Below are 25,054 nucleotides of genomic sequence, written 5' to 3'. Positions count from 1 at the left end.
AATACATAGGAAAGAGTCTCTTCATTTGTTATATAGTCCCATTAACATTTTATTTTTATTTTAGTTTTTTTTCCCATTAACATTTTAGAATCCAATTGAGTTTTAGTGTTTAAAAAACATAGGGTTGAATTTAAAAAACAATGTATTACGATTTAAAGCAAAGTTTATAGTAATAATAGTTTCCAGTCTTTAGTAGGGTGGCATTTTATTCATCATGTTTGATAAAAAGCAAAATTAATGATAGAATGTGTATTTGTTTTCCTTACGGTAAAGTCGTGTCAGAAATGTTTATAAAGATAACCTTTCAGGTGTAAGGTTTACAGTGTGCTGCTAACCCTGTTCAGATAAACTATAAAATACTTAATCTCTCTTTTCACTTTTAGTTAGCCATTTAGGCTAATGACATATATTCCAAGGTGATGGGTCAGTTCTGCTTTCTGTTCAGCTTTGCTTTTATTCCTTTAAGATAAAAACTTTAGGTTTGTAATTCCCAAGGATAAAAAAGGGTATTATCTTGAAACCTGAGATTTTGTTGCTGAAACGCTGTAACTATAGCATAACCATTATTTTCAGGATCATGTTTCCTATGTTGCAGATTATATAACTGCATGGCTTACATGAGTGATCCTTGTATAAGTATAGGCAGGCTTTCATGAGCTTCCATTAAGATTTAAAAGTACAAGAGAAAAATAGTCTAGTTCCTTGGTAGAAATAAAATCAAATTTTTACAATTTATTTATTAGCTCCGCAAAGCCGTCATGGACCATGTTTCAGATTCATTTTTGGAAACCAACGTTCCACTTTTAGTATTGATTGAAGCTGCAAAGAATGGAAATGAGAAAGAAGTTAAGGAATATGCCCAAGTTTTTCGTGAACATGCTAACAAATTAATAGAGGTAAGTGTATTAGCAGTTTCATTAACTGTAGGTAACTTGATAGAGTATGGTGATTTTTAAAAATCATATCATTTAATCAAAAAATATTAGGGGCTGGGCAGCCCCGGTGGCGCAGCGGTTTAGCGCCGCCTGCAGCCCGGGGTGTGATCCTGGAGACCTGGGATCGAGTCCCACGTCAGGCTCCCTGCATGGAGCCTGCTTCTCCCTCTGCCTGTGTCTCTGCCTCTTTCTCTCTCTGTGTGTCTCTCATGAATAAATAAATAAAATCTTTAAAAAAAAAATATTAGGGGCTTACCTAATATACAGTATGTATAAGGTCAAAGTATCATTACTTTACATCTATGCCAAACTACCATTTTGGTCAATTTACATTAATTATGTGCGTGATTAAATATGGATAGTTCCTATGTCCTAGAAACTTAACATTTCCACTTAATGTTAATGCAAATAAAGATAGGTCATGACATACCTGAACTTACAAAAACACTGTAGAAGGGGATAGTAGTGCCTAGAATTTGAAGAAATTGCATGGTCTATATCCTAGGCTGCATGCACCCTGGCAAATTACTTAACCTTTCTAAATTTCCATTTCTTTTCTGTAAAATGAGGGATACTAATGATACCTATCTATGGATTATTTTGAGATCTGAAAGAGATGATGTATGTCAGGCGCTTAACTCTTTGTCTGAGATATAGACTCGTTCCAGTTATCATGTTTTAAAGTTGAAGAAACTTGCTGTTAATTAGCTATGTTTGAACAGTAGAAATCTATCCAAGTGATTGTTTTGTGAGATGACAAGAAAAAAGGGAAGTCAATTGCTATTTAATTTCCAGATAAGTTGGGCTTGCTACTGCTTTTTGATAAGTGAAATTATGTTATTGTTTAACTTACTCATTAGTTTTAAAGTTTGACCCATAGTAAGCACATACTCAAGTTACTTGATTTTGTAACTTTAATGTAGAATATCTAATATTTGGAAAAGGTATTCCATAGACCATTTGGTAAGATGGTCATTATATTAGAACAGAAAATGGGCCTATTATGTAAAATGTATGTCTTGTACATTTGTATTTATAATGACATTCGGCCAGGTTAATGTCATAAAAATATTCCAAGGAAAACATCAGTGGTTACATTAAATGCATTACTAATTTTACATCTGGTTTTCTTTGACCAATTAAATGTTCCTTGACCTAATTTGATTATGTACAGAATACACAGATCAGTCTTCTTCTTTTTTTTTTTTTTTTAATTTAAATTTTAGTTAAACTATAGTGGAGGGATCCCTGGGTGGCGCAACGGTTTGGCGCCTACCTTTGGCCCAGGGCGCGATCCTGGAGACCCGGGATCGAATCCCACATCGGGCTCCCGGTGCATGGAGCCTGCTTCTCCCTCTGCCTGTGTCTCTGCCTCTCTCTCTCTGTCTGTGACTATCATAAATAAAAATTAAAAAAAAAAAAAAAAATTAAAATAAACTATAGTGGAGTATTGATTTCAGGAGTAGAATTCAGTGATTCATCATTTAAATTCAACATGCATTCCTCATCATGACAAGTACCCTCTTTAAATACTCATCACCCCTTTTGCTATCCTCCACCCATTTCCCTTCATCAACCCTTAATTTGTTCTCTTTTAGAGTCTCTTTTGGTTTACTCCTCACCCCCCCCCGCCAGCCCCGTAATAGTTAATCTGTTTGGTTTCTTAAATTCCATATATGAGTGAAATCACATGGTATTTGTCTCTCTCTCTGATTTGTTTCATTTAGCACAATACAATCTAGCTCCATCCTTGTCTGTTGCAAATGGTAAGATTTCATTCTTATTGATGTCTGAGTAATACTCCATTGTGTATATGTACCACATCCCTATCCATTTCTCAGTTGATGGACATTTGGGTTCTTTCCATACTTTGGCTATTGTTGATAATGTTGCTATAAACATTGTGGTGCATGTATAGCCCTTCTGTATATTTGTATCCTTTGGTTAAATACCCAGTAATCCAATGGCTGGGTCATAGGGTAGTCTATTTTTAACTTTTTGAGGAAGCTCCATACTGTTCTTCACAGTGGCTGCACCAGTTTGCATTCCCACTAACAGTTCAAGGGGGTCCCCCTTTCCCCACATCCTCACCAACACCTCTAGTTTCTTGTGTTAATTTTTAGCTGTTCTGAAAGGTTTGAGGTGCTCTCATCATGGTTTTGATTTGTATTTCCCTGATGCTGAGTGATGTTGAGCATCTTTCCATGTGTCTATTAGCCATCTGGATATCTTCTCATTTTAAATTATTTTTAAAGATTTTTTTCATTTATTTATTTGAGAGAGAGAGAGCAAGGAGAGGGACGATCGGAGAGGGAAAATTAGACTCCCTGCTGAGTGAGGAGCCTGATACAGGCTGATCTTGGGACCCTGAAATCATGACTTGAGCCCAAGTCAGATGCTTAACTGACTGAGACACCCAGGCACCCCAGCCATCTTGATGGTTTTTTTTTTTTTTTCTGGCGGGGGAGAGGGGAGTCTCTTTGTGTCTTCTGCCCATTTCTTAACTGGGTTGTTTTTTGGGGTGTTGAGTTTGTAAGTTCTTCAGAGATTTTGGATTCTAGTCCTTCATCACATATGTCATTTTTGAATATCTTCTCCCATTCTGTAGTCTGCCTTTTAGTTTTTGTTGATTGTTCCTTTCTCTGTGCAGAAGCTTTATTCATTCATTCATTCATTCATTCATTCATTCATTCATTCATTCATGAGAGACACAGAGAGAGAGGCGCAGAGACACAGGCAGAGGGAGAAGCAGGCTCCATGCAGGGAGCCCGACATGGGCCTTGATCCTGGGTCTCCAAGATCACGCCCGGACCGAAGTCCGCACTAAACCGCTGATCCACTGGGGCTGCCCAGAAGCTTTTTATCTTGATGAAGTCCCAGTAGTTCATTTTTGCTTTTGTTTCCCTTGCCTCTGGCAATGTGTCTAATAAGTTGCTATGGCCAAGGTCAAAGAATTTGCTGCCTGTGTTCTCCTATAGGATTTTGATGGTTCCTTATGTCACATTTAGGTCTTTCATCCATTTTTATTTATTTTTGTGTCTGGTGTAAGAAACTGGTCCATTGGGATCCCTGGGTGGCGCAGCGGTTCGGCGCGTGCCTTTGGTCCAGGGCGCGATCCTGGAGACCTGGGATCGAATCCCACATCGGGCTCCTGGTGCATGGAGCCTGCTTCTCCCTCTGCCTGTGTCTCTGCCTCTCTCTCTCTCTGTGTGTGACTATCATGAATAAATAATAAAAAATTTAAAAAAAAAACTTAAAAAAAAAAAAGAAACTGGTCCATTTTTCATTCTTCTGTGTGATGTCCAATTTTCCCAACATTATTTGTTGAAGAGACTTTTTTTCCTTTTTTTTTTTATTATTATTCAGTATTTTTTTTTTAATTTTTTTTTTAATTTTTATTTATTTATGATAGTCACAGAGAGAGAGAGAGAGAGAGAGAGAGGCAGAGACATAGGCAGAGGGAGAAGCAGGCTCCATGCACCGGGAGCCTGATGTGGGATTCGATCCCGGGTCTCCAGGATCGCGCCCTGGGCCAAAGGCAAGCACCAAACCGCTGCGCCACCCAGGGATCCCGAAGAGACTTTTTTTCCATTGGATATTCCTTCTTTGTCGAAAATTAGTTGACTCTATAGTTGTAGGTCATAGGTCCATCGTCTTTTTTTTTGTTAATATTTTAAAATTTATTTATGATAGTCACACACACACACAGAGAGAGAGGCAGAGACTCAGGCAGAGGGAGAAGCAGACTCCATGCACCGGGAGCCCGACGTGGGATTCGATCCCGGGTCTCCAGGATCGTGCCCTGGGCCAAAGGCAGGCGTGCCACCCAGGGATCCCAGGTCCATCTTCTATATAAGTTAATGATTGTCTCATTTGGAATTAAAATCAGAAGAGTATTATTTTGTGTCTCCATTAAGCATTATTTTGTTCACAGTAGTCACACGATAGCACGAGGTATAACCTCCAGATATACAAAGATTGTCTTTAGGAAGCCAACCTTCTATAAGTAGTCTATCAGAAAGTATGCCTATAAGATGAAAGCAAGGACAAGCTAAGCTCAAGGCCTAGAGTAACAGGTATTGGTAGTGGCAGGGGGCTCATTGTGGTCCCTGAACCTGGTTCCTGAACCTCAGAGGGTAATAAGCCCTTGTCTGTAGTGCTGGAGGGCTTTTTATTTGGGTCTGCTGCGTCCTCCTCATCAACACAACTGACACTTGCTGGGCATCTGCTGTACAACCAGGTGTATGCAAATATAGTGCATTTTCCACAGTAGCATTTCTTGGTAAGGAAATTGAGGATTAGAGAGGTTAAGTCACTTACCTAAGGTTCTCCAGCAGCAGGGCTGTGCCTTTTGAGCTTGCTAGTGTAGTAGACAGTGAGAAGTGTTATGTGTACCTGGTGGCTCTGGAGATCCTGCTTCAGGAGCATTGTCCATGCTTCTACTTTAAACAGAGGCCCCTTTGAGTTTAGAGTTTGTGTTCCCTAATACAACTCCGTTCTGACCTCTTTATCACCCCTTCCCCCCATACTTATATGTGTATTAAATGACACATCTTTTTTATTGCTTGAGGCATAACTAAAGGCTTTGTACTACCACTCTACAAGCAGTTGAATTGCATTTATGGTAATAGAGATACTAGAATATATAATTGCATATGTGCTTGAGAAGGAAATGAGTTTTCAAAGTGTTGTAGAAGCCTAAAATTCTTGACTCAAGGCAGAACGTTATTCTTCATTGTCAAGGCTTCTCTTCCCCATAATACTATTATATTATGATGAGCTCTGAACTAGGTAGAGACTTGTTTTAATGAACAAAGGTGAAATACTTCATTTGTTTTGTTATCTCTATACTTTTTGTTTCATTAGTTCCCCTTAAATGGGAGTAAATGTCCGCTGAAATTGGCTTTGGTAGCCATGTGTAGTTTTTTCCTGGGGTTTTAGGGGAAGTAATAGTACTTGAGAAAGTTGAGTAGGGCTAGTGGCCTCGTCAGGAAATGAGAGGCTCAGATTCCGCAGCCACTGAGAATTCTGCCAGATAGGTTTGTGTTTCTAAAATACTGCAGTAAAAAACAGGATAAAATAGAATGAAATACTGAAGTAACATTCTGTGCTGACCATGTGCAGTTAGCACAGACCCCACAGGTAAAGGGCACGATCCCCAACAGGATTGTTCTCACTGTAGATACAAGCGACCACATGTTCTTTTGACCCAAGTGGCTTTAAATTTAGGAGTTCCCATAACGCCCCTCACATGAATGCTGTACTTCAAATGCCAGCTGCAGGGCAACCTCAGTGGCTCAGTGGTTTAGCGCCGCCTTCAGCCCAGTGCCTGATCCTGGAGACCCCGGGATTGAGTCCCACGTCGGGCTCCCTGCATGGAACCTGCTTCTTCCTCTGCCTGTGTGCCCCCCCCCCCAGCCCCTTGTATGTGTGTCTCATGAATAAATAAATCTTTAAAAAACAAAACAAATCTTTAAAAAAAAGCGGGGGGGGGGGATCCCTGGGTGGCTCAGCGGTTTGGCGCCTGCCTTTGGCCCAGGGCGTGATCCTGGAGTCCCAGGATCCAGTCCCGCATCAGGCTCCCGGCATGGAGTCTGCTTCTCCCTCCTCCTGTGTCTCTGCCTCTTTCTCTCTATCATAAATAAATAAATTAATTTAAAAAAACAAAACAAAACAAATACCAGCTGCAAGCTTGGAGTGTCCCCAGGCTGCCTCCACTTCTGATAACTGGCTACGAATTTGAGGGCTTCCCATGGCCCACTTGAGGTCTGATAATATGCTGGAACAAATTCTAGAACTCAGGAGAGTGCTATACTTCCCATAACATACCTAGGGGTCCACTAGGAGTTACCTCATTAGCATAAATTATCAGGGCCAATGAGGAATAATAAAGACATTCCTATCATTAACTAAAGCAATCTCAAGAACCTGGAAGTTTCCTTCCTGGAAACCAAGACAGAGAGTGAATATTCTTTAACATACAACACCTTCCCATTGTGAAGGAATGTGAAATGCCTGGTTTTCCGGTGGATGGCTATGCAGCCATAAAGCCACATGGAAGAGGTAAGACAGGGCTGTTTGTTTCCTACAGCCATATTGCATCCTTTTTGTGGCCATTTACCCAGTGACATACCATTTTTCTCACCTGGTTGTTCTTGCATTGTTTTTGTTGTTCTTATCCCTGGAGGTTCTTCCCTTTGGGAGATAGGTTGTCTTTTCTCAGGAATTGGGTCCTTCTCTTCACACCACAGAGAATGAGTTTTTTTCTCATAGAATCATAGATTCTCATTCTGGTATGTAAATCTCCTTCAATGTAACATTCGTGTATTGTTACTTACATTTTCTTGGACTGCTTCTGTGGGGGGACTTTGCTGGGTTTTCTGGTGGTTGGGAAAGGGAAGCCACAATCTCCTTTTCTGTAACTACTCTGTCTTTTTTTTACTGCTGTACACATGTGAGTTGAGAGGAGCTTTAAGTGTAATTTACATACCTGATTTGGACGAAACAGTATGGAAAAGGAATGTACAATATCTTATTAGCTTTTTGTATTGATGACATGTTGAAATATAATATCTTGAGATTAAAACAGCAAATTTTTTTTCTAATTGCATCTTTTTTAATGTGGCTGCTCAAAAAAATTTAAATTCCTAGAACCTTTCAGCTTGCCACTAGAAATCATTCTCTTGATTAAAATAATTCTTAGTATATATTTGGCCATCCAGCCTGTTTAGAATGTCTTTGTTTTTATCTTGCTCTCTTAATTATCTAGATAACACATGTCTACCTTATTCCTGTATATCCTTTTTGGTAACTTCCATGATCACCCCACTAACATTGGGATAACTATAGGAAGCATAGTTTATATTCTAGCATCAGCTTTGTGGATTCCAGCTGTCAGCTTCCCACAGGAGATTCTGTTTCTGTGCTGTCCAATACTTTTCTTCTTTTTCTATTTCCCAATTTTCCCCATGAATACTTAGATGCTGCTGTGTATCAGATATCCACTCTGGGCTTAGATGCACTCCTCTCACATCTGATCCCTATACCGGGTAGTCTTGATATATTGGGTGTTAGAAAATGTTCTCTTCAGCAATGAATTGCAGCCAGGCTTTTCCCAGAACCATTTGGGGATGCTGTGCCATTGTTGTGGTAGGGATCTAGACTCAACATAAAAGCTCTCACTAGCCAGAGCTTGTTCAGGGTTACTGTATAACAGCAGTGCTTAGGCTCATTTGCTCATTTGCCCCTTCGCTGTTATCTCAATATTAGAGGTATATCAGGAGTTTTTGAAAGCATCCCTATGGACCAAGGTGCCTGAGGAGAATAAAAGCACCAGATTATTTGGTGTGGTTTTGGGATACTGCCATTTAAAAATACAGTTATTTATAAAACTAATGAGTTGCATTTTAGAAAATTTGTAAAGTGAAAACACAAAGAAAAAGAGATAACATTTTGGAGTAGATATATACTTACTTTCTATGTAGGTTGACTTTTGAAAAAAATATACAAAACTGATACGCTTGTTTTTTTTTGAAGCAAATGATACCTATTTTATTTGAGAGAGAGAGAGAGCACACCAGGGGGTAGGGGTAGAGGGAGAAGCAGACTCCCCACTGAGCTGGGAGCCCAATATTGGACTTAATACCAGGACCCTGGGATCATGACCTGAGCTGAAAGCAGTCACTTAACCTACTGAGCCACCCAGGTGCCCCAACGCAAATGATACCATAATGCGTTATGATATAATGTGTTTTCCTCCTGCTTGCCATATCATAGCCATTTTATTGAATTATGAAGTAGTCATTTATATCATTTCTGTTGATTGCTTACTGGTTCATTTATTTAACTAGTCCCCTGCCATTAGGCATGTAAATTTTTTAGTTTTCGTCTTTCATTATTACATTAATTTTTTTTACATTAATGTTTTGATAAACATAATTGTGTTTTGGTTTTGGGTTTTTTGTTTTTAAAGATTTTTAAAATTTATTCATGAGAGACAGACAGAGAGAGAGAGGCAGAGACACAGGCAAAGGGAGAAGCAGGCTCCATGCAGGGAGCCCGATGTGGGACTCAATCCTGGGACTCCAGGATCACACCCTGGGCCGAAGGCAGGTGCTAAACCACTGCACCACCCAGGCATCCCATGTTTTTTGCCATGGTTCAACCCAGTTGCTCAAGTCAGGTCATCCTTGATTTGTCTTTTTCCCCTCACATTCCATATTTAATTTACAAGTCTTCATATTCTATTCTTTATTCCATGATCGCCTCCCTAGTCCACGCCATCCTATCTGTTCTGCAGTAGCTTCCCAGCTGATTCTTGTTCCTCTCTAGTCTCTTTTTTGCAGAGCAGCCAGCATGACCCCTTTAAATCAGATCACATCATTCCTTTGCTTCAGGACCCATTCAGCTGTGGCTTTTTAGACACACTTGAGATAATATCCTAAAAACCCACATTCTTTCTTTCTTTTTAAAGATGTATTTATTTACACACAGAGTGCATGTGTGGGAGAGCAGTTGGGGGCGGGGGAAGGAACAGGGGCAGAAGGAGAGAGAATCTTAAGCAAGCTGCATACTCAGCTCAGAGCCTAATATGGGGCTCTGTCTCATGACCTCGAGACCATGACCTAAGCCAAAACCAAGAGTCAGTCCCTTAATTGACTAAGCCACCCAAGCCCCCCCTAAAACCAAATTGTGAACTGTGGTACATAAGGTACCCTGCCTGCCTTTCCATCTGCCTCTAGTCTTTCTCTTCTTTTTGTCCAGCCCCCCCACCCCTGCCTTTAAAAAGATTTTTTTCCACATGAAAACTTGGGTGCTGCTATTGTATGATAGCTACCCCTTGGGGTTAGATGCACTCTTCTCACATTTGATCCCTAAACTGCATGATCTGATTTATTGGGTGTTAGAAAATGTGTTCTTCATCACTGAAGTGAAGCCAAACATCATATCACCACCTTATGTCCTCTGCACTGCCTGGGCTCTCTGCCTAGAATGTTCTATCCATTTATCTTCTCACCCTCAGGTTTCTGCTCAAATGTCACCTCTGCAGAGAGGCTTCTGGATCCCTCATCCTCTCCGTTCCACCTTCCACCATTTTTTTTAAACCTATCACCTGTTTTATAGCTTCCCTAGCATTTTTCACTATTTGAAATTATTGGGTCTGTTTGGCTTTCTTATTTTTCTGTTCCCCACTTCATTCTCCAAAGGAATGTAAAGTCTTTGAGAACATGGGTCTAGAACAGTGCCTGGAACATAGTAGGTGCTCTCACTAACTACTAGTTGAATGAATGTACTAGAACTTAGGTGCTTAACCTTCAGATCCCCGGACCACCGTCCCCCAGGATTCTCAGTCACTGGTCTCAGGACTGTACTTTGAGAAATGCAGAGCTGTATGTTATGACCGAACATCACTGTTATTGAGCCCGATTTTCTTCTCTGGTGTTTGTAATGTTTATACAAAGAGCATCATAATACATCATTCCATATAATGTGTGCATGAAGGGATGAATTGTAAAATTTGGGGGGATGTGAAGATGAAGGAGAAAATTTTGAAACTTTTTAAAAATGAGTTGATATTGAGCAATATTTTTGTTTGCTAGCACAAAGCTTTCAAAAACGTATAGCAGGGACACCTGGGTTGCTCAGCGGTTTGGCACCTGCCTTCGGCCCAGTGTGTGATCCTAGAGACCAGGGATCGAGTCCCATGTCGGGCTCCCTGCATGGAGTCTGCTTCTCTCTCTGCCTCTCTCTGTATCTCTCATGAGTAAATAAATAAAATCTTAAAAAAAAAAAAAAAAAAGTAAAGCAAATGTCTTATAGTTAAGGGAGGAAAAAAAAATTGTGAAAGATTCTTATGACAGATATTTTTAGTGTTCCTGATATGTCCCAGTCACTGTTCTAGGCCCTGGGGAGATAGTAATGAATAAAACAAAAATCCCCACCCCCATGAAGGTTATACTCTACTAGAGAGAGAAAGACAAAATAATTTATATAGTGTGTTTATTTTGTATAATGTGTTATAAATGGCACTGAGATGATACGTGAAAAAAGTTATCCATTTTATCAGCATTTTAAATGGAAGCTGAGCTAAAACTGCTATTTAAGTAGCATTTTAATACATGACCAAAATAAAATTGGAGCAGATGTGTTGGCACTTGCTAACTTGGTTTTTGGAAGTCTTATTTATTGCTTTAATAGAAATACTTTTTTTCCAGACCAAGTAAAATAATATAAAAAGGTTATGCTTTAATTTGGGGTGTCACGTAAAGTTACTTCAAATATATAAATAGTTTCTGAGTATATTAGGGATAACACCCACTTAAAAATGGAAACCTTTTATGGTGCCTTCTTTGTATATTACAGTGTAGAAATACAAGATTAATATCACAAATAAAGACCATATACTGACTCTTAAGGTTTTACAAGCAGGAGAAAATTTCTCCAGCTCCTCTGTGTGCACCCATTTAGTGTCCAAAAGGCTGTGGGGAGCTTGCTGCTGATTGGATCTTTACTAAATTACACTGTGTTTTATATGAAAAAGCAAATAACGGAGTGTTTGCTGTGAAGTAGTTCTTAACTTTCTCAGGTTCTGGCTAGGACTTCTGCCTGTCTCATACCACATTTGTCAGTGGATTCTATTACCACATGGTATGGAAGTCCCTTTTCTTATGCGAGGGATGTACAGAGGTTGTGTGTCCCCAGGGTCAGTGAGTAAGGGAGTAAGAGCTGAGGGTCATAACTGGTGAGCTGGGTGATGCTTCTTTTCACCATTTTTTTTTTCCTGCTCTACAGTTGAGCACTGAGGGCTTTTCTTTCATCTTATGAAAGGGCAAGGCTGTGCTTCAGGGTAACGATAACAGCTTTTATACTTGATTCTTCCTCCCATATCAAGTTAATGATTTCTTTATGTCACTCTTCAATTTAAAGTGTATTGAGGTAAAAAATTTATTTTGTTGGAAATATTAACCTTTTTGTCAATAATGCAACACCCGCGTGTCCATTTTAATTGCTTCATTCTTTGCCTACCTACTTTGGCTGTGAGCAGCTTAATAGCTAAAGAGCAATCAGTTTTCCCTTTTAATTTTGCTTTTTTCTAAGTCCTTTTTCAATTTCATGAATTGAGAGTGAAATAAGGAAAATGCCATTCACGACATCTTGCCTATAAAAACTATGTATCATTTAGTATCCCTTTCCCCACAGCCCCAGAGCTTGCATTAAAATACGTCTCTTGGGCAGCCTGGGTGGCTCAGTGGTTTAGTGGTTTAGCGCCGCCTTCAGCCCAGGGCGTGATCCTGGAGACCCAGGATGGAGTCCCATGTCAGACTCGCTGCATGGAGCCTGCTTCTCCCTCTCCCTCTGCCTCTGTCTTTGCCTCTTTCTCTCAGCGTTTCTCGTGAATAAATAAAATCTTAAAAAAATAAAATAGGCCTCTTATTTTAATAAACTTGCTACAATTAGATTGTATCTCATTCGTTGTTTTGTGTATTAAGAACCAAAAAGTAAATGTAACTGGTATGCTTTTGAGTTGGATTATCTTTACTTGTTGCATTGCCCCATGCTCCATCTGCACCCCAAAGTACTTCCCATTATGCAAGACTTACTGGCTTTAATGAGTCTTTTTACTGCAAATCAAATGATCTGCATTATTACTTATATTCTGTGGTTTGCTGATAATGCACAGTAAAGTAGCCCTGAAGAAGGCTCTTTAAGGAGTATTTGAATTGAACACTGACCTTATATGGTCCACCTGTGACATCTTCAGTATTTTATCAGTGCTTCTGATAATACTGTAGACTGAAATTCTTGTAAATAGCAAATGAAACGAAGCTTCATTTTCTTAGGACTGTAGTATGTTTAAAGAAGTTGGTGTTCTTGGGGGGCGGGGAGGAATGCTGACCTTGGATTCCAAAATAATTTGCTAAGCCTGTTGAGCTGGTCTGCTCATATTTTCAAAGGTCTATAAATTCAGATGCATGAGGCCATGCAAAACAAGTGTCTTGCGTGTACTATTTTAACACGTCATACCCAAAACAAGTGTTGGCTGAGCTTAACCACCTAGTCAAATTTTAGGATGGCTTAGTGAAGGTAGTAGATGAACCTTGTTTTCAGGGAACATCCAGATTCTTTTCTCTTGGAGCATCAGTAGGAATGACCAAGGAAGCATTCATTGCCCATTCTTCACCCTGCTCTAGAAGTGTTGGCGTATCACTAGAGATGATGAACTGATGTTTAGGCGGACACCCTATCTAGCTGTACTGAGAAATTACTCAGGCTGTTAGAAATAGGAACTTTTAAAGTGTACGTACGATAACAAAATAAATAGAAATGATTATTGTATCATCTGGGTGGTGATTTACAATTAAAGCCTTTAGAGGGGATCCCTGGGTTGCTCAGTGGTTTGGCACCTGCCTTCGGCCCAGGACATGATCCTGGAGTCCCAGGATCGATTCCCACGTCGGGCTCCCTCCATGGAGCCTCCTTCTCCCTTTGCCTGTGTCTCTGCCTCCCTCTGCTCTCTGTCTCTCATGAATAAATAAATAAAATCTTAAAAAAAAAAAAAAGCCTTTAGAAAAGTACCAAATAGCCAAACTGTTTAAAATAGTTCATGATATTTTAATAAAGTCACAATTTCTAATCTTGTTACTAGAGATGCTTGTATTTATATCCTGCCTCTTCCTAAAATTAGATTTGATAAGGCTCATTTCAAATAAAGATATACATCATAAAATAATGGAGATATAGAAAATCAGAACCTATGAAAAGAATAATAGTGTTGAACCATAATTACCATGACTGCATTTGGATTTGGCGAGGAGCTTCCTGGTAGCAAGGGGGCGGGGGAATGAAACAATGAATTATTTAGTTCTTGTCTTTTTTTTTTTTTTTTTTTTTCCCCTTTTAGGACTATTTATTTATTTGACAGATTGAGAGAGCACAAGCATGGGGAGTGGCAGAGACAGAGGGAGAAGCAGGGACCCTGGTGACACAGGGCTCAAGGCTCCATCCCAGGACCCTGGGATCATAAACTGAGCCAAAGGCAGACACTTAACCGGCTGAGCCACTCAGTTGCCCCACTCCTTGTCTTTAGAATGGAGGGAAGATGCCCATTTTTTCATGGGAAATAAGTCTACCCTACCCTAAAAAACGCGAAAAGAATGCTTACATGGGTCTTTTATATATTTATATATAAAGATTTAATGATTAAATAGGGCCTCAACATTCTATTATCTAAAACACCGACAGATTCCACATTACTCTTTTTTTTATTCTCGTAATCTCTCTCTTAAAAGGCAAGGTCATATCATTCAGTTGCCACTGAGTTAAGATGCAAAGAGCTGTGATCTGGTGAGGTGCCTAGCATGTGGTCTTCAGCCTCCCAGTGACAATATTGGGGAGGACAGAGGGCTGTGAGTCTGGTGCTTCCTTTTGATCATCCCAGTATAGCTTTCTCCTTTCTTTTTAAAAATGGTGTACAGGGGATCCCTGGGTGGCTCAGCGGTTTGGTGCCTGCCTTTGGCCCAGGGAGTGATCCTGGAGTGCCGGGATCGAGTCCCACATCGGGCTCCCGGCATGGAGCCTGCTTCTCCCTCTGCCTGTGTCTCTGCCCCTCTCTCTCTCTGTGTCTCTCATGAATAAATAAATAAAATATTAAAAAATAAAAATAAAAATGGTGTACAACCTTTGTTTATGTTTTATTTTATTTTTAAAGATTTTATTTATTCATATGAGATAGAGAGAGAGAGAGAGAGGCAGAGACACACAGAGTGAGAAGCAGGCTCCATGCAAGGAGCCCAACGTGGGACTTGATCCCAGGACTCCAGGATTACCCCTGGGCCAAAGGCAGGCGCCAAACCGCTGAGCCACCCAGAGATCCCCTTTGTTATGTTTTAAATGTATTTTATAAAGAGCATATGTTTACTTTTTTATTACTCAGTTTAGCTGGATTTTTTTTTCCAGTTAGAGAGTTTTGTACATACACATTCATTACCTTTATGACATGTGGATCGATTTGTACCATTGCATTTTGTTCTTTCTCCTTAGACCCTCTATTTCCATCCCTCCTCTGTTTCTAAGTATCTTTCCTCTTTTGGATTGATTGAGCCCTCTCACCTCGTATTTTTTTCCCTTTCTTTGTAAGTGGTAAACTGTTTTATTCGTAGTGGCTGGGGGTGTTAAAGCATGCATGTTTAAACTCAGAGGTTTAGGTTGATCTGTATCTTCTCCTCTTTCTGAAATAATGTCAGAATCTTAGAATGCTTTAACTTCCATCATTCTCCAATTCAAGTATTACTGTTGTCCAGTACTTCGGTTCTTTTAAGCTTTAGCCCCATTGATGTTTCTGTATTCATTTTTTTTAACTTTGCTGAAATTGTACTTGATAGATTATTTTCATTGCTTCTCCTTCTCGCATGTTGTTAAGCCTTCGATCTGGAATTACTTCCCTTCTTCCTGAAGCATTTTTGTTAGAGACTCTTAGCTAGGGGAAAGATCTGTCTGGTGTAAATGCTATCAACTTGTTTTGGGTTTTGTTGTCTTAATATCTTTATTGTGCCCTACGTGTTGGAAAAATAATTTCATTGAATATACAGTCCTAAGATGATCTCTGCATGATGAGCACTCTCCCCCCTCCTTCCCCCTCCTGCCATGATTTGAAGATACTATTTCCCCATCTCTGGCTTCCATTGTTGCTGTTGAGAAGTCAGCATTCAATCTTACTGAACTTGCTTTGTGAATAATTTGTATTAACTTTGACTGTTTTAAAGATCTTGTCTTTGTTGTTGTAAAGCTTCACTATAGTATGTCCAGGTATGGATTTTATTCACCTTGCTTAAAATTTGTGTACTGAAATCTGAAACTATATTTCATCCACTCTGACAAATTTTTAACCGATACCTCTTTCACTGTTGCTGCTCCCCCATTCTCTGTCTTTCCTTATGAATCCCTCATAGTTGAATAGTAGACCACAGTCTAACTGTACATCTCTTAATTCCATGTATCGTTTCCATAATTTGTTCAGTTTGACTTTACAGATTAATAATTCTCTAACAGTATTTAGTCGATATTATTTTCAACTTCTAGAAGTTACTAATTTTCTCTAGAAGTTCTACTTTGATCCTTCTCCCAATATGTCTAGGCATTTTTTAATACGTTTTCCTTTGCATACTTTTTCTTTTAACACGAGGAACATATTTTTTAATACTCCAGTTTTGATCATTTGAGTATCTGCAGTCATGGATCTGATTACACAATTGTTTAGCTTACTCCTGCCCAAGATAGTTTATTTCTTGTGTACATCTTGCATTTTTTATAGTAAATTAACATTCCTGGCATTTTGCATAGGAGAATTCTTTGAGACTAGGGTTTAGACGATCTTCCATCAGAGAAAATTTCCATTTATGTTTCCTCCTGCCAGTTGTTTAGGGATACCGCTAACACGTAACCAGATCAGAGACATTTACCTCATGAGGGCCATGGTGTTGTTGACCCATTAAAAACCCAAATTCTGATCACAGAATGGCTCATACTCTATTTCTCTTATTCACCACCCCCGAATAAACAGTTTCCAGTGTTTGCTTTTTCCTCTTTGAATTTCTGCCTTCTCATAGCCAGCTTTGGATAATTTTCCTTAATTAATTAATTACCTGGTTAGCCCTGCATTTAAAAAACAAAACAAAATACAAGTTTTGTTTTTAAGATTTATTTATTAATGAGAGAGACACAAAGAGAGGCAGAGACACAGGCAGAGGGAGAAGCAGGCTCCCTGCAAGGAGCCAGATGTAGGACTTGATCCTGGCACTCTAGGATCAGGCCCTGAGCGAAGGCAGGCACTCAACCGCTAAGCCACCCAGTTGTCCCCAAACCAAGATTTTTTGAGGTATAAATTATAGGCTATGAACTTCACCTTCACTCCTTTTTTTAACTATACAATTCAGTGATTTTTACTAAATTTACAGAAGAATGCAGCCAGTACCACAATTCAGTTTTGAATTTTTCTGTCTTCCATGCTTGCTTCATTTTTTAGTGCCTCATCCTCTGTTCTGTCATCATGTCGCTTGTGGATTTGGGAGTAATTAGTAGAACTGGTTCTGAAATTTATATGATGTGCAGTTGGGACTTCTCACTTAATGCATGGGAGGTTTGGAAAGTTGGGTTATTGTTATTCTGCACTTTTTTTTGAGAGATCATACTCAGCCATTTTAAAGAGGATAACTTAGGTGGTTGCTTGACCCAAAGCCATAATGGTGAGTAACTTAGGTTTTGAGCTTCAATCTCTTCAGCCTTATGGTTGTGGTATCACTACTTAGACTTCAAAGCTCCCTTTTCCAAAGTACTTCTCACTTGTTTGTCTCCCACAGAATGGGTATAGGCTATTATTAGGTCATTAACAGTTCCTTAATTTATTACCCCAAACAAAAAGAAATCTTCACTTTCTTCAGATGCTCCAGAATAAAGGGCAGTGGAGCACCTCAGCCAAATATGAATGAGAAGTAGTTACTCAAGGCAGTGGGAAACAACTAGTATTTAAACAAACTTCAGTTTCATTTAAAGTCATTAATACATGTATAATAGAGAATTGTCAAAATGGGGTGTTTTTCTACTATAGAACTTCATAAATTTTATTTCATAGAAGAAAATCTAGTATAAAGGTAGAGTTTTCCTAAATGTCTGAAAAGTTGTCTTTTCTGTAACATCTAGATGTTATATTTATTGGCTGACACAGCCTGGCTGTGACTTTTTTTTTTCCCTCCACAGTATAAGTTGTTACTGCAGTACTCCTGAAACCAGCAAAAATTGAGGGCTTTTTGTTTTGTTTTGTTTTGTTTTAAATCACGGAGTTGTTGGTTTTCTGAAATGTTCTGCTCTTCTACAGGGCCCAAATTTACACAGTGTAGGCGTAAGTAGTGCAAGAGGCCTTCATGATTTCAAAGCTAGTGGTCAATCTTAAATCTTAGCCCACTTCTTGCATTAACAGGAATCAAAGACGTTTAAATACTGTGATAGGAGAGAGACATTTATTCTCACAGCCAATACAGAGGTACTTACAGTGCTGTGCCAGGTTCTCTACAAGTTAGATGCTAAGTATTTTTATTTTAAACTTCAGAATCTTATTCAGTTTCAGTATTAATTACTCTCCCAAATTTCTAGAGCTCCAGAAAGATACATTAAGGGAAACCTGTCTCCTCACCCTCAGCTCTCACTGTCATCCAGCCTGGTGGTAGTAGATGAGGTTAACCTCTTGAGTCTGAGAGCTGCAGAGCTATGTTTGAGATGTTGCACTTGCAAATTTGTCATTGTTAGAAGTGAGTAGCCCTGTCCCTGAAGGGTGAATAGAAGCTCATTCATCTGGAGAAGACTGTCAGTGACAGGCTCCCGCTTCCTCCTCCTCAGCCAGGCAGGGTGGCCTCCTGAAACAGGCAATGTACTCTTGGAGAACATTACTGCCTCAGCAGTGCATCAGAAACCATTTTAAGTAATGTTTTAAAAATAAAGAACAAGTCTTCCATAACTATTATTTTAGGGTTTGCATTAGAAAACAGGAAAGATGGTTCATAGAAGTTAGCCATTTCAGCCCTAGCCACACACCATGCTCAAGTGTCTCATCTGCAGTGGATGGTAGTTTACATAATCTTTGCTACTTAATTTAAGTATTTTTCTAGGTTTTACAGATTCATAAAATTGGGAGAGTATAAACTGAGGTAAAGTTGTGGTAGTAATGACTAGAGAACGGAAGATAGAAACACAGTGACAGACCTTCCTGAATTTAACACTTGGCTGGCCTCCCAAGTGGCAGGAGTGGTGTGGGGATGCTGGGTGTTTGTATGCTCACTTCGCCGGGAATTGTCATTAGTCCTAAACTGCTAATTCAGTGATGAACCTTCCAATTTTATATTTGTTTTTCAAAATATCTTTTTAAGGAATTGAAGCAATAGGAGTTACAGATTCATGAACATGTCTAATTTAAGCTTTACCCTTCACTGTAGCATCATAAAATGTACATTTGAGGAATAATGTTTTTTAAAAGTTTCATATTCAATGAAATACAGTTTTGGTCATGTTTTGCAGTAATTTTTTTTAAGAGAGGGAAACAGTGGGGGGGGGGTGGCAATGGAAGAGGGAGAGAGAATCTTAGCAGACTTCCTGCTGAGCACAGAGCCCAACACTGGGCTCCATCCCAAGACCTTGAGATCATGACCTGAGCTGAAATCCAGAGTGGGCAGCTTACCTAACTGAGCCACCCAGGCACTCCTGCAGTAACCTGTAAACAAATAGAAATCTACAGCCAACTTTATCTGTTACCATTGTGAAGACTAGTGCCTTGTTGCCCAGGTCCAGTTGCTATTAGAAAGTGGAACTGTAATCTTTAGAGGGAGTATAAATGTTAGTTCTTTATAGGATTTTGAAGGCCCCTAAACATTAAAGATCTGATTTAATTTTTCATTTCCTTATATGTTATGTTTAAATTGCACATTATTTCTTTTGTTTCTTCTTATGGTTAGTCATTGCTGGATCCTGATAGTGAACAGGCTTACAGAAAGCTGATAATCCCTAAACATACTACTGCAAATAACAGCCATAATAGTATGTAATTTTTCTTGTGCCTTTATGTGCTTACGTCGGGTAAAGGAGTGAAAATCAAAGGTTATTGCCCTTGCCCTTGTTTACTCTGGCATTTAAGCTCCCAGAAAGTGCCTCTGCCATTCAGCTGCCTGCACCTCTGTCATTCATAACTCTATTTGCAACTGGGGGAAAGATGTGTCTTAGCGCTGTGTGTATTCATTTGGTCCTTGGGATTGCTAATGGAATTGGCAAGCCTGTTCATTTAGAAACATGGGTAAGTGATCACAACCCTCACAGTTGCTACAGAGTGAGTGGCTTTCTCAGCAGCAGCAGGGCCTCCACAGAGCAAGTATGACACAACTTGGGAAGATTGTTCCTGGCTACCTGAGCAGAGTCAGGAAGATGCTTGGGTGGGAAGGAAAGGATTAGTTCAGATGAGGCAGTACCATTCAGGAAAGAGTTGAGCAGTCAGTGCTTTGAAAAATGCAGTCGAAGGACAGTTTTGCTCTTAACTATAGGACATCATCCCTATTTTGTTTTACATTTCTGATGAAGATCGTCTTGGGTATATCTTGATGTTGTCTTAACACTATTTTCCTTTTTTTTTTTTTAAGATTTTATTTATTCATGAGAGAGAGAGAGAGAGGCAGAGACACAGAAACACAGGCAGAGGGAGAAGCAGGCTCCCCACGGGGTGAGACTTGATCCTGGGACTCAGGATCATGCCCGGGGCCAAAGGTGGCGCCAAACCACCAAGCCACCCGGGCTGCCCTTAACACTATTTTCTTAGGTGAAAAATAGCTTTGTGTTCAAGTAAAACTCCTCTTGGCTTAGTAAGCATCCATTCACCCATCACATGAGAATAGCAACTCAGAATTTCTATTTCTTTAAGAACAGCTGCGTAGTATATTTTTATTTGAGAATACCAACTATTCTTTCTTGATGCCCTTGGTTCCTTAGCTTTTCTCATGTTGTTGTCTGTACCATGAGAACCTCTTACTGAAGCTGCTGTTGGAGCAGGTTAGAGCACATGTAAAGCCTGAGTTATATGCCCTGAAATCTCTAAGATTCTGCCACCAGTTACAGTGTGACCTTTGTTACAAGTCTATATAATCTCTTTAGCACAGAGCTTTTAAAAAATTCATTTATCTTCCAAAGTAGGTAACCAATCTGTGAGAAGTTAAACACCATTGGTGCTCTTGGCATGTGTTCTGTAGAAGATCAGGGGTGGGAGTAGGTATACCTGTGTTTTCTTTAGGGATCAAAAAGGAAAATCTTCAAAGATCTTTTTATGGTGTTCCTTTCTTCTAGGTTGCCAACTTGGCCTGTTCCATCTCAAACAATGAAGAAGGTGTAAAGCTTGTTCGAATGTCAGCAAGCCAACTAGAAGCCCTCTGTCCTCAGGTAAGGTATGACCATGAATGTTTATGATACCACCAAATTGGATTCCGGTTACAGTGGAGATGAGGTTTATTTTTTTTTAGTTTTGTTTTTAGGATTTTACATGGAAGTCTTGTGGGGTACAGAACACCAATCCAGAGTTCACGTAGCTTGGAGAAATTTGTGTTTAACTTCAAATGACATTTCACTGAGGCATCACATGTTACTGTCCCCTTGCCCTTCATTTAAAATGCATAGTGTGCTTCACTGCTGGTAAATGGAGGGGGATAGTGACCACAGTATTCTGTCTGTACCCTCCTTGAGAGAGGGCCATCTACAACATCTGGCAGTCCTGAAGTTTGGGTAGTTATCCTATGAGCATGAAGGAGTAACAGCCACCCTCCTATACTCCTTCTTTTAAAAAAAATTTTTTTAAAGATTTTATTTATTTATTCATGAGATAGCAGAGAGAGAGAGAGAGAGAGCGAGGCAGAGACACAGGCAGAGGGAGAAGCAGGCTCCATGCAGGGAGCCTGACATGGGACTTGATCCCAGGTGTCCAGGATCACACCCTGAGCTGAAGGCGGTGCTAAACCACTGAACCACCTGGGCTGCCCTCCTATACTCCTTCTTCTTTTTTTTTTTTTTTTTTAATTTTTATTTATTTATGATAGTCACAGAGAGAGAGAGAGAGGCAGAGACACAGGCAGAGGGAGAAGCAGGCTCCATGAACCGGGAGCCTGACGTGGGATTTGATCCCGGGTCTCCAGGATCGCGCCCTGGGCCAAAGGCAGGCGCCAAACCACTGCGCCACCCAGGGATCCCCCCTATACTCCTTCTTAATGCCTTGGATTTGGATCTCTGTGTTGGAGAGAACGGGATTCAAGACCCACAACCATTACTCTGTAATGTCCTAAAGTAGCATTCTGATACAGATAGTAATAATGTAATCCAGCCTGCTCCTGAATTATAAAAGCTCAAGAACTTTTCTCCATTTATAATGGCATATTGGAAGACTAGTGATTAGGCTAGGTTAAACACCTGGGACTCTTAAAAGACTCTGAAGCTGGGGATCCCTGGGTGACTCAGTGGTTTGGCGCCTGCCTTCAGCCCCGGGCATGATCCTGGAGTCCTGGGATCGAGTCCTGTGTGTTGGGCTCCCTGCATGGGGCCTGCTTCTCCCTCTGCCTATGTCTCTGCCTCTCTCTGTGTCTCTCATGAATAAATAAATAAAATCTTTTAAAAAAAAAAAAGATTCAAGCTTATAGAAGAACAGTTGCTTTTTGTTAAATGCCCAGTGTGTTGCCTGCCTCCTGTGAGAGGAATGGGCTGTGTCTGTGGGGCCTGAAGCTCCTTGACAGTCCCAGGTGTTCTTAAACAGTATAAGTGCCGTTTTTCCATGGAAAGAGGTTCCCTCTCCGATTTCTCACTTCGAGACTGCTCATTAGCATACTGAGGATTTACATTTACTCCCTAAATGTCCTGCCAGATGGCAGTGGCCACAGATAAAGAGAAACAAAGCAGAGGGGCTGGAATAACAAAAGAGAGGTCCCAGGAATGCAGTTTCTATGTTAGTCTGCAACCAGCTTTAAAATATTTTGAGGGCAGCCCCGGTGGCTCAGTGGTTTGGCGCCACCTTCAGTCCAGGGCGTGATCCCGGAGACCCGGGATCGAGTCCCACGTCGGGCTCCCTGCATTGGGCCTGCTTCTCCCTCTGCCTGTGTGTGTGTGTCTCTCTCTCTCTGTGTCTCTATGAATAAATAAATAAAATCTTTAAAAAATATATTTTGAGATCTCATTCATGTAAATAATTCCTGACAATCAAGCTAGGCCACCACAATGAGTAGCACCTGGTTATTAATCTGGGCTCCTAACTGGTGCACAGGTTTAGGGCATTTGTTCCTATCTCACCCATGTGGATCTAGCGTGCCAGTGAGAGTTGGTTTGTCTAAACACTAGTATGATGGGCTGATTGTGAATCCATATTATATTATGGGCATCTTTCCTGTTTTAATCCAGTCATGAAATCTGGTAGGAATTGGTAGCTGCTGTAAAGATAAAAACCACAATGGATTGAGTCACCTGTAGAAAGTTCATGGATGACCGAGTTATATGAAGTAAATTTAGAGTAGATTTCTAAGATTTGGCCTTCTTTTCTCAAGTTTGCCATTTTACCCTATCAGCACTTTGTTTTTAATGTCCTTAGTTCTCCATTTGGTTTTGAAATCCTTGAAAAGTGACAATACTTTCACATACCAGCTGAAACAGATGGTAACATACGCTGATCACACCTACCAAGATTATTTATATAAATGATCTTAAAGCTTAGGAGAAAAATTGTGTGGAGAGGCTTGTAGTTCATAATGAAATGTTGGTGTGCATAAATCATGTGTGGCTGGGGGCCATGTTGCGGTGGTTTGAGTTTGCCCTCAGAGAGCTGTGTTTCTGCCTCTCTTGGGTGGTTTCATTTCTCCCGCTAGGACACACCCTCTAGGAGAGTAGGCCTAAACTATGCCCAGATCACACTTGGTATTGAGTGTATGTTCTGGATACAAAGACGTTTCTCTAAGTGTGTTGCTTACCCCCCAGACCCTGGCTTAGGTTCATTCCTGCCCATGCGCACAAGCAGGGCTGGGCAGGCTCACGATTGCAAATAGAGCAGATGTTTGCAGGCATGGCAGGGACAAACTGTGCCATTTCTACGTGGGGCAGCTGCAACTCTTCTCCAGCCCATTGTTGTTAGGTCCTTTTCATTATTTTTAAAGAGAAGTCAGCAATTGAGATTTTTCTGTCCAGTCTCCATTTTAAATGATTGGTAACTAATGAAAAGTTATGAAATTCTTTGAGGATGGCAAAGAATTACGCTCTTCTGGGACTGCATCTGGCTTTCTCTGGCCCATGTGTTGCACCCTCAGAGGACCTCTTCTTCAAAGGAGCTGGTGGCTATCCCTCTGAGAAAGAGGGTTTTCAGTGAAGCCTTCTCCTCAGTCTTCATCCTGATGTGGGCAGCAATCTCCAGCACCAGGGCCCTTGTCCTTAGGTCTTCCCGTCCACAGTCAGTGGCTTGTTTGATAAACAGAGTCGAAGCAGGTTAATCCACTAGGCTAAATAGTGTGCCAGGAGTTTAAGGTCAGGTTTAATTAATATGCTATAGTGTGTAGACTGTATAGTGTGTAGAGTGTTCCTAGGGAGTATCTTTCTTTATTGTGAGATTGCTGTCGGTATCTGGCCCCAGGATGGAGCACCTGTGACGTGTTTCCAGGCTATTTTTGTGCCTCTCATACAGGCTGTTGCATTTAGGAAGGCCAGTCCCCTGTGCAGGGGGTGCCCTCTGTGCATAACTACCCTGGGGGCTGCTTTTCTCTGGCTCCTCCTATAGTTCGGAGTTGGCTCCTAGACCTTATTGTTCCTTTCTGAAAGGGAGAGATGATAGATGGAACTTCTAAAGGAACTTTTCCCCCATTTTGGGGTTCACCCCATAGCACATTAACTTTTGGAAATGGGAACTATTCTAAAGTACTAACTTTTTAGCGGTTAAGTGATGTGATGTTAGCTTCAAATATTTGAGATTAAAGTTGAGGAGGAAAGAACCTGAAAGTGGCTTGGCTTTATTTTCTTGGGGGATAAAAAAGCACCCACATTTTTTGGTGACATGGCTATTATTAAAAGGAAGGAGGTCAGCTGTCTCTGCCTGCATTGCCTTCTACTCTCTGGCTGAGCTCTCTCTGCACCAGGAGGGGTCCCGCTTCCATCTGAACAGAAACCCCTAGTCTCACATGCTTTTATAAGGAGAAATTCCAACTGTTTTGAGGAAAGATCTGAATCTGTACCCCACGTATTCCTGACATGTCTTATTTGTGAATATTCCTAAGTCTTAGTCCATGGTAGCTGCCTCAGATATTTAACTTTTTTAGTTCATTTGGTGCTGGCCAGGGGGGATAAAAGGAAAAAGAAAAAGAAGGTGATTTCTGACAATTGAGTCTTTAAAATTGTAGGAGGACATTTTGGAAATGATCTCACTTAATATTTTATTTTCCTTAGTTCATTTGTGAGAATGAGCATTGTACATTTAGGTTAATACAGATCTGGCACTTTAATAATTCGCAGAGCCTGGCTTAATGCGTGGCCTTTCTTAGAAATCTACACAAGGTCGAATTAAGTATTTTAAGCCACTGCTTATC

At 40.3% G+C, this 25,054-nt stretch overlaps 1 protein-coding gene across 1 annotated transcript in view; it reads left to right on the top strand.

The window, feature by feature from the left end:
- The window catches only part of CTNNA1 (catenin alpha 1), a 184,632-nt gene that overhangs the window by 134,076 nt on the left and 25,502 nt on the right, over positions 1-25,054 (top strand). The window contains exons 9-10 of the mRNA XM_041760810.1: positions 744-896; positions 20,805-20,897. Coding sequence (XP_041616744.1) covers positions 744-896; positions 20,805-20,897 — 246 coding nt within the window. The remainder of the gene's footprint in view (positions 1-743; positions 897-20,804; positions 20,898-25,054) is intronic.

This window comes from Vulpes lagopus, chromosome 7 (assembly GCF_018345385.1).
Source record: "Vulpes lagopus strain Blue_001 chromosome 7, ASM1834538v1, whole genome shotgun sequence".
NCBI classification, from domain to species: Eukaryota; Metazoa; Chordata; class Mammalia; order Carnivora; family Canidae; genus Vulpes; species Vulpes lagopus.
This window is presented reverse-complemented; position numbering and strand designations above follow the sequence as displayed.